Source organism: Cryptosporidium sp. chipmunk genotype I (assembly GCF_004936735.1).
Source record: "Cryptosporidium sp. chipmunk genotype I strain 37763 chromosome Unknown contig_40, whole genome shotgun sequence".
NCBI lineage: Eukaryota > Apicomplexa > Conoidasida > Eucoccidiorida > Cryptosporidiidae > Cryptosporidium > Cryptosporidium sp. chipmunk genotype I.
This window is the reverse complement of record NW_027125611.1, coordinates 58576-69122: the sequence shown is the minus strand read 5'-3', so window position 1 is coordinate 69122 and position 10547 is coordinate 58576. Positions and strand designations below refer to the sequence as shown.

The 10547-nt window shown below is 26.3% G+C and overlaps 4 protein-coding genes across 4 annotated transcripts; 1 reads left to right on the top strand and 3 right to left on the bottom strand.

The window, feature by feature from the left end:
* Positions 1-733: 733 nt before the first annotated feature.
* ELE39_003117 (uncharacterized protein) lies at positions 734-1705 on the top strand (the record flags this gene model as incomplete). The annotated part of the gene is made up of 1 exon (XM_067346179.1): positions 734-1705. One exon carries the CDS (start codon positions 734-736, stop codon positions 1703-1705), a length of 972 nt encoding a protein of 323 aa, XP_067200554.1.
* Positions 1706-7351: 5646 nt separating this feature from the next.
* ELE39_003116 (signal peptide protein) lies at positions 7352-7906 on the bottom strand (the record flags this gene model as incomplete). Its single annotated transcript, XM_067346178.1, has 1 exon — positions 7352-7906. One exon carries the CDS (start codon positions 7904-7906, stop codon positions 7352-7354), a length of 555 nt encoding a protein of 184 aa, XP_067200553.1.
* Positions 7907-8351: 445 nt separating this feature from the next.
* On the bottom strand, positions 8352-8660 carry ELE39_003115 (signal peptide protein; the record flags this gene model as incomplete). Its single annotated transcript, XM_067346177.1, has 1 exon — positions 8352-8660. One exon carries the CDS (start codon positions 8658-8660, stop codon positions 8352-8354), a length of 309 nt encoding a protein of 102 aa, XP_067200552.1.
* A 539-nt stretch (positions 8661-9199) lies between these two features.
* Positions 9200-9817, bottom strand: ELE39_003114 (mucin 5; the record flags this gene model as incomplete). The annotated part of the gene is made up of 1 exon (XM_067346176.1): positions 9200-9817. One exon carries the CDS (start codon positions 9815-9817, stop codon positions 9200-9202), a length of 618 nt encoding a protein of 205 aa, XP_067200551.1.
* Between the last annotated feature and the right edge of the window lie 730 nt (positions 9818-10547).

The following is a 10547-nucleotide window of genomic DNA, read 5'->3' as shown; positions in this document are numbered from 1 at the left end:
CTAAACCTAAAACCTAAACCTAAAACCTAAACCCTAAACCCTAAACCTAAAACCTAACCTAAAACCTAAAAAACCTAAAACCTAAACCTAAACCTAAAACCCTAAACCTAAACCTAAACCTAAAACCTAAACCTAAACCCCTAAAACCTAAAACCTAAAACCTAAAACCTAAAACCTAAAACCTAAACCTAAAACCTAAAACCTAAACTAAACCTAAAACCTAAAACCTAAAACCTAAAACCTAAAACCTAAACCTAAACCCTAAACCTAAACCTAAACCTAAAACCTAAAACCTAAAACCTAAAACCTAAACCTAAACCTAAAACCCTAAAACCCTAAACCCCCCTAAACCTAAAACCTAAACCCTAAACCCTAAAACCCTAAAACCTAAACCTAAAACCTAAACCTAAACCCTAAACCTAAAACCTAAACCCTAAAACCCTAAAACCTAAAACCTAAACCTAAACCCTAAACCTAAACCTAAAACCTAAACCTAAACCCTAAACCTAAACCCTAAACCTAAAACCTAAAACCTATTTAAAGAATCAAAAACTATTGATTTAACGAAAAAAAAACGTTAAAAACAAATTAAAAAGTTTGTATCAAGCGGTAGAAATGTGCCGCCATATCCCGTAGTAAACTGTAATTTAAGCTGGATAAATACCTGTAAAATAAAGTCATGCAATAAAGTATCTTTATTGGAAAAAAAAAGTTTATTAGGAATACTATCATTATGAAATCAACATTTATTTGTTTACTAATTGCTCTCTCAATTTTTTCCTATGCAAATGCAAGTCCACCTAAGGAATTTGATGAATTAAAACAAGAGGTTGAAAGATTAAGACAGCAAGTCATGAGCATTTCTCTTGATTCAGAAAAAATAAGACAGGAATCTATGGATATTGCCACTAAGTGCGAAAAAATTAGAGATTCTGTTTTGCTTGATGGAAAACTTCTACTTATGGCAATTGAACAAGGAAAAAAAATCTTGGAAATTCCATTGCTAGGTACATACCAATCTGAGGGAGAATGTATGCATACAAGGTTATTCTTTTTTGACACTACTACCAAATTATTTCTAGTTTCTGAACTGAGCTGTGAAAATAAGACTTTGTCTATTGAAGGTGTAAATGGGCAATTTAAGTTAATAATTAAAGATGCTGAACGACTAAGGAAGAAATCTAAAAGTAAATCTTACATAAGAGTTGAAACCAACTTTTCATGTACCACCCGAACTCTAAGTTTGGAGCAAATATCGGATTGCCCATCTATTCTCAAAAATTTCAATGTAAATATGATACCTGAAAATTTCAACATTGAGACTGACCAACAATATATCACAGGTACTCAATTTTATCACAGAGGATTTTACTTTTCTAACACTCGAAAGAGTGAAAAAATGGACTCTGAAAAAGTACTGACGTATGCATTATTCAATTCTAAATCGTTGTTTTATGCTATACCAATTCAAATAGGCTGCAAATGTGCTTTAAAAGAATATACGAATATCGTCTGTAAATGTGATGATTTAGACTATGAATTTGATGCTGAAAATGGCATATTAAGTGTTAACAAGGTTAAATTTCTTACATCTAACATTCGTGGTTTAAAAGTTTTAACTGCCGAGACCTGCACACAACTATTTGCTCTTATTGATATTAAAACTCAAGAACAGGAAAATGAGAAGTTAGAAGTTCAGTTATAAATGAAATTGTAATTATGTACTAATATTAAAAAGAAAAAAAAAGGCTCGCTTTCTATTGAAATATCCAGGCAAAAGCAATTATTTAAATAATTGTATGATTACTTAACCTTTAATTAATAACAAGTAAAATATTACAAATTGTTTTTTAAAGGAATTATTCTCAATCAATTGAATTTTATGTAATATTTAATTTAAGGTTGGGATTATGTTTTATGAAGACGTTGTGTAAGTACTTTCTTACTAATTGTAAGAATTTTAGGGGTATTATAAAAAGTGTAATTAACGATGAGTTTTTTGTAAGTGTTTTGTGAATTAACATTTTATGTTGGTCTATGTCAATCTTTTTATGCCTTTCGTCTAGTGAAATAGTTTGTTTCCTAGCTTATTATGTATTAGACGCAAGTCAACTTTATTTAAACTAATTAATATTTACTTGGAGAATTAAATCATAATGATTCATGAAAAAAATCGTATTTTATGAATTTTACACGAAAACAATTTAATGTGAGCAGCAATGAAATCCATAGTAAAATACTTGATATTTACTGCGCTAAATAATATATTAATACTATTATTATTATCTTAACTGTTTTTCAACTTAACAATTAATCGTAGATAGTTTGTTAAAATTTTACATCAATTATATATTCAAGAATAAATTTGAATAATTAATGAGACTAAATATGTCTCAAAATACTTTTCCAAAAAGTATTTTACCATTCAAAAAAAAATAAAGTACGAAATTACAATAATATTTATTTAAATTTAACGATTTTTATTTCTTCAATTAAATAACTTGAAAATTGTTAGTATCTTTTTAAATATTAATAACAATTCAGAAATTTATCAAAATATACATAATTACTCAATTCACATTTAATGTATATTCTTTAATTTGAAGAAATATAAAAATCTCAAGTAAAATGCATTGTTACCAACATTAAATAATACAAACAATTTAATGATGCTATATTAAATCCTACGAACCTTGTTTATTATTATTACCTAAATAGTACATTTTTGCAAACTTAGCAATATTTATTGGAATAGAATTACTTTAATTTTAAATCTTAATAATGAAGAGAATTATTATAAGAGCCAAATAATATACATGTATTTACAATCAACCTTTTTAAAAGTTAAAATTAGTACATTAATCTACTAAATAAGATTTTTCTCTTGGTAATTCCAAATTTTCCAGATCTTAATTTAAAATCATCAAGATTTTAATATAAAATGTTTATATTTTCTTGATAATATGTACTAATAAAATCCAAGATTAATTATCCGGAAATCATAAACTTAATAATGCAAATCTTAGAACACATTATTGCTAACTTAATAATTGAAGGTCATTTGTTTTAATTAATTTTATATTTTTTTTCAAATTATTAAATACTATGCTCTTCCAGTACAGCTAAATAAATTGGAAATTAGACCCATTAGTAACCTGCTAGTTATAAATCACAAAGTTTAACAATAATCAATTAAGAGAGTAAAATGTTCTATAAAAATAAATAACATATAAAATACATTTAATATTACTTATTATGGTAGTTTTAAACCAATAACTGATGAATATTTCTTATTTGTTTTATTCCAGAATGATTTTTTAAATTAAAATAAACTGTTTATTAAATATGTATATTTTTTAATTGCTAACTATAATTAACAAAAAATTAAAGTTTTTTTATCAAATTACTTCCGATTAACTTGCTAATTTCAATATTTAAATCAGAAATTTTTTAGATTTATACTGATAATATATGGACATTAATTTAAAACTACTTTACGGCGTTATATATTATTTTAATAACTTAATATTATTAACATATTACACATTAAGTTATTGAAACTAACTAGAATTAATAAATATTTTTAGATAATTCCTAATAAATAGGTAAAATTCTATATTAAGATATAAATAAATTAATTCGATAATAAAGATATAATTCAAACAACAAAGTATTTATCACATAATTAAGACTAAATAACAAATTCAGGATATTAAACATATTTAATTTTATTATAAAATATTTTCATTTAAATGTTGAAAAAAATTTCGTCAAATAGTATTAAGCTCATCATTTTGATAATAAACTTTAATAAAAACTAAATCAAATTTGCTATAATTAATCTTTTTTTCAAACTATCAAAACTTTTTTGAATTATTAAACTATTTTTACAATCATTTTTTTTCAAAAATCCTTTGTATTTGATTAAATAAATCCATAGACATATTTTAATTATTAAATTAAAAATAATAATATTTTTTGTGTATTGTTAACAAAAAATTATTAATGAACTTGAACTTAAATGATAAATTTATTATATTAACAAAGTAGAGAAAAATTTGAAATTAAAATTTTCAGCTTCAAATGAATAGCTTTTAAATAATATCAAAGGAAAGAAAAATAGATTTCTTTGATAAATCACTATATCAGTTATTCATCTATAATTAAAATAAATTGATTTTTAGCATCAAAACTGTTATTAAAACAGCAATTTTTTACAAGTATATAATTCAGATTCATTTTTATGCTTAAATTTTTTTTTTTTTTGCCTTAAAATAGCTAAAGTACCTAATACATAATAATGATGGATTTAAGACAAAAACTTCAATTCTAATTTATAATAATGAGTTAAATAATAGAAATATTTTATTTGAAATTGCTTGATACTCTTATTTTCAAGTTAACTTAAATAAGGTTTTTCAAGAAATAGCATTTTTTAAAAAATATATATTAACAAAGTAAATTCAAAAAAATGTTATTAAAATATTCCAACATTTTCAAACATATAATTTGATATTTTATTCACTTAAAAACGTAAATTTGATTTTTTTTTTCATGACTAATTTTTCAATATATAGAACAAGATGATACTAATACTAATATTTTACTTTTGAAAAATTTATTATTCTATAGAACAGTTCACATATAGTATTAATTATTCCAAGTTAAATGTTTTTTTTGATATATATTTTCAAAGAAAAAGATGGATTTTAATTCAGAAAGGGTTACATTTGAACTGATTAGTGTCTTTTATTTGCTCAATAAATAAATTGTAATGCTTTTGTTTTAAATACTAATTTAATCTTTGCTTGAAGAATCCATAAAATTTTAAAATCTAATTATCGAGAATATTTTTGAAATTAAACAGTCAAATCTAATTAATATTGTAATTTGTGTATGTTTTTTCGCGTACTATTCCAACACTAATTTCTAATATTATTTAAACTGAAAGTTTGTATTCGTTGGTTACACAAATTTTAACATTTCTAGTATTATACGATCTAATATAGTTGATCATTGTTCTCATTGAAAAGATTGCTATTTTTATACTTGTATAAACACCATATTAATTACTAGAGCTTTTTTTAATAGATTGATTTAAAATTATTTATCTGAAAGAATATTTAAACATTTTTTTTAAAATATCACTAAAGTACTGAAAAAATGGTCATAAATCTTTATTGTAGTTGAAATAATAATTATATTTTGCTATTTTAATGAAATTTCGTTTTTTTATTTTTTAAAATATAAATATTGTATTTTTCTTTTAGAACCAATGATCAACTTTTATATTACTATTCCAGATTCAAAAGTATCTGTTACTAATTGGTATAACAGAAAATGTAAATAATTCATTTTTAATTACATATTTTTTTGTTTATATCAAAATATCAATGTTTTTTTTTTTGAATGTTTTACAATAATCTTTTAAAACAGATTTTTGTAATTGTACAAAAAACTTGTATACATCAAAGAAAAGATTAAACGTCTCTTTTTTGTAATACTTCCTAGCTTTGAGTTGGAAAAAATTTCGTATTAAATTTAAGAATTTTAATAACATGTTTAGGAAATTTATATCAATTTAAAGAAAACAAATTTGAAAGTTAACTACTAAAATTTATTATTCGAAAAGTTAAATAACTACTTTAATACTCTAATAAATATTATTTAATACTCAAAATATTGCACGGATTTTTTCCAAAATATATTTGTCAACTTCAATATTTATAGTTGCAAATTATTAACATTTTAAAATCTATGCTTGTAAGTCATTACTGCAATATTCTTCAAAAAGTTTGCATATATATTGGTATTCCGCTCTAAATTGAAATCAAATCCCATTCTTTGTTGGCTATAAAATGGAAAATAATCGAGTTTATTGGTAATTCATAGTTTCTAGTACTGAGAATTTATTTAATGAAATAGTTTATTATAATAGAAAATTATATTTAATGAGAGAACTAAATATATAAATATATTTTTTCAAGAATATTTTCAAATTATTATTTCTTTATTTAGTTAATTCAAAATTTTCAAGAAGATATGGTGGAGGAATAATCATAAAATTGTTCATTATTGTTAGTACAAAAATTTAATTCACAAGTATTTAGTAAACACTAAATTTAATACAAATATAGATGAGTGATTATTCACAAATTGTTAAGTTTTAAATTAATGAATAAGTTTTGAATGTAAAAATAAAACTTAAAATAATTAATAATACGCTATGTAATTTCAGCATTTCTATAATAATAATAAGCTTGTATTCGAGTTTGTCGATACAAAAATTAATTGACACATGAAATAGAACTTTATTATTTGATTATTTCCTTTTATCCAAAAATCTTTAACAAAGTATCGAAATCTATTCCAATAATTGAGTAATAATAAACTATGGTTAATATGAATATATGATTATTGTTTTAAAAAAGAAAATGATAATATAAATAAAATACAGATAATATATTAAACCAAATACAAGAATTATAAAAATCTTTAAAAAGTGCTACAAATGATTAAAGTTTGGGTAATATAAACTGATTATTTGTCATTAATTCTCAGCAATATTAAATATTTAAATATAATAGTATATGAATTTAAGAAAAAAAAACTTAAAGCCTCTAACTATTAAAGAAACACTATTTCTGAAAACGGATTAAAATCATTCAAAATAATTATTGAAAAGCTTTGAATTATTTATTAGTGATAGAGACGCAAAGTATTGGTTTCATAAAGAAATATTTCAAAATAGCAATTGCTTAATTTACAATAGGCCAAATGTTTACCTTAATTAGTTTATTAAGTAAACATAAATTTAACTTTAAATCAACTCGTCAAAATAGTATCTTCACGTTAAAACCTAACGTAATAAGTAACAAACTTCATTAATTCAAGCATTTGAACCCATATTATTTTGAGGTCGTTTCTTGTCAATTGAAACAAAAACTACTCAACAATTGAATATATCCAAGCAAGCTGCATTAGTTTCCTTCAAATAACTAATACAGAATTTACGCATTTAGTTTCAGAAACTCTTTAAATAGATAATATCAAATATTCAAGACAAAAAATTATTTGTACTAACAAAAAAATACCTCAATAGAAAAATTTAACTCCAATAAAAATGTATATGGATTTCAAATTCAAAACTGAATTACCATTTACAGATTAATTCAATCTCAATTCACAATATTATATCAAGAAAAATCGTTTCTTTTTGAGAGGAAAATAAAGTAAAAGGAATTGCTGGGATTAAACGCTATTTCAAGAGCAAATTATAAATCAATGAAATATGCTTGTTATTAATCCGCCGTTATTCAAGAAATTTAGCAGATTACACGGAAAATAGTTCTCATTCGGTGGAGAATGCGGGGTTTTTATTCCCATTATATCCATCATATGGATTTAGAGAAAAGCCCTCAGTTTTTTTTGATGATGATGACTTTCTACGATTGCAACTGCTGCAGCTGCCCTTACAACCAGAATTCTCCTCCCGATCTTCAGGTGTTTGGCAATCTTCATTATTTTGATTACTTGACTGATCACTGTTTGCTCCTTGTCCAGTAGTTTGTAAATCCTGTTCATTAGATTGATCTCTAGGCGGCAGAACTTCCATCTGCTGCCTGAATCCACCAAAATCACTCGTTGCAGACCAAACATGTCTAGGTTCCTCCGGACCACTAATGTTCAAACCACTCCCACTTATACAACTTGAACTGCTGCTCTCACATCCTGAAGATTTGCAACAGCAAAGGCACTTTCTAAAGAATTTTCCGGGACTTCTTAATTTGATTAGAGAATGATACGAAACCTTTGAACTAATGAGCTGATAATGGATTCCGAGAAAGTTTGAGAAAAGAGCAAAGCACAATACGAGAGAGGCAAAAGTTAACTTAATTGTATTCATTGTTTAAAATATATATATTGACAGAAGTGAAACGTCAGACATTTGGTTAAGCAAATAACGTTGGGCTGTCTCGTTACAAAATTGGGCGGCTTGCTAGACATTTTAAAGTTGATATTTTAATACCGAAATAGTATATTTAATAAAATAATCAATTATTCAGTTTTTTCACACAACAAAATTTAAAGTAAAGCTTCAGTCTTTAAAAATATGTACCATTTCAGTATATTAAACTATAAACACAGGATTTGTTTTTTTACAATCGGGTCTGAAAATATTAGAGTTTGGAGGAAAAAGAATTAGTTGAGTAGATAGTTCAACTTCACTTTAAAAAAAACATTAGGCGCATTCTCATTTACATTACCTTTTACAAAACACATAGGAGTATAAATGTTATGAAGCGCAATTAAATAGGATCAATGACAACTTATTGCTATTATGCCGCCTCTTATAAACCATTCAATTTGTGGGAAAGTAAAGTCCTAGTGCTTTCTGGGTTATACGGATCTCCAACGGGGTTTTTTTTAGGAAGAGAAGGTGGATATCTAAGATTTGGATGCCCAATTTGGGAATTGCGAGTGGAGAGGTCCTTTTGTCTTGGTAGCGTCCCATCAAAACTAGAAAAATCGATTATGTTTTGTATTTTACTGGGGCCTTTAAGTGCACGCTGAAAACTTCTGAAAAGAACTGGCATCCTACGAGGGATACTCATTTGAAGCAGGGAAAATTCATTGTATTTTTCACATTTAAATTCCATATCATGACCAGGATATGTTGTAAAGTATGAAAATATACCGATAGCGATGCAAAAGTTTATTAACAACTTTGAGTAATTCGTTTTCTGCTATGATTTAGTTTTAAAAGCACAGGCAATATAAACTAGCTATTCTTTGTTTGAAAATCGTTAATAATTTATTGATTTAACATGATTTATATCGACTTTACAAGATCAAGTAATCAGTCTCACCATCCCGTCCAAAATATGTATTAAACTTTCTATGCAAACTTGTAGTCTAATATAATAAAAATACTATCTTAATCTTTAACTCACTTAGTAACTATGAAGTCTTCTTTGAAACAAAATTGTGCATCAAGACAACTAATCAACACAAATTAAATATATAATGTTGCACTTATACAAAGAGTCCTTTTAAAAAGAAAAAAACAGTAACATTTAAACAACTCAACTAAAATACATTTTTACTAGTGTTACTTGGACAAAATTAATCTCAAATACATGTGAAAACATTTAAATTTAAACTTCGGTAGCTTACATTCTGTTGTTAGCCCAGAAATTTATTGTAGTGACGATGAACGTGGAGGTGGTGTTGGTGGACCACCTTGAGGCTTTTTAACACGAACATTTCTACCTGATGGACCTCCATTTGAATCTCTATCCTCAACAGCGAATGGATCAGGAGTGGGTGGGCGTCCTCTCCCTCCTCCTTTCCTTCCTCCTCCTCTATTGCCTCCGGGAAGGTTGCTTCTTGGAGCAGGAGTAGGTTTCTGCAGAGGTTGACCTCTTGGAGCAGGAGTAGGTTTCTGCAGAGGTTGACCTCTTGGAGCAGGAGTAGGTTTCTGCAGAGGTTGACCTCTTGGAGCAGGAACGGGTTTTTTCCCTAACGAAAAAGATTCAGATCCTCCACTTCCATGATCATTTTTTGGTGGTTTCGCTGGAAGCGCTGGAGGTCCTGATTGTGGCGGTGGTAGTGTGAAGGGCGTCGGTTCTTCATCTTCGGAGTCACCACCATTTCCCCCAGCTGCGAAACCCCTGACGCCTGGCGAAGCACTTAATCTTAATAAAGAAAGCTTAAATAAGTCACTAGCGATAAAATTATCATTGAAAATGTTCGAGAAATTGATAGCCAAGCACAAAAACGGAATTATCACACATAAATGAAGACATGTATTCATTTCCGAAAACTTTTCATACAACAAACTTTTTTTTAACTTTTTAAATACTGAAATATACTTAGTAAATGCTTTAAAACTCCTCTATTCAAAATTCGAGAAATTCGTGCAATAAAAGAAAAAAAAAAGAAAGAAAAAAGCGATCACAATTATATATTTTATATTTCTGAGACGCGGAGAGCTAGACGGAAAAAGCTACTTTTCATATATGAAAGAAAGTTAAAATTTATCGAGGTAGCTTCTTTTTTTTAACAAATTGAATTAAGCAACTATTAGGTTGGGAATTTAGTGGATATTTTCGTGATTCTTCTCAATGAATTTACTTAGAAAAGTGAGTGATATGTTGTTGTCTCTTAATACACGACGCAATTTATGGGTATTTTTAGGTTAATAATTTTTCGTCTTTTCTTCCTTCTTACCAAGTTTGGTTAATTAACAACTTAGTTAGTTACAATATAGATAAAGCAAAACTTGGGTTTGGAAATGATGCGTTGATTCTCAAGCATCTTTTCTATGAAATAGCGTATATTATTTATTAACGAACATAATATGTTTCCTAAACGTAACGTTAAACACAGTCATGCAAAATTCAAATTAAAGCTTCAAACGTAAACTTAGTAATCACACTAAAACATCTGCTGACTTTAGTCACTTAATTTTCACACAAATATAAACTAATGGTGTGATAAATCCTTGGTACTACGGTACCAAGGATTTAAACCTCGTCTTTTTG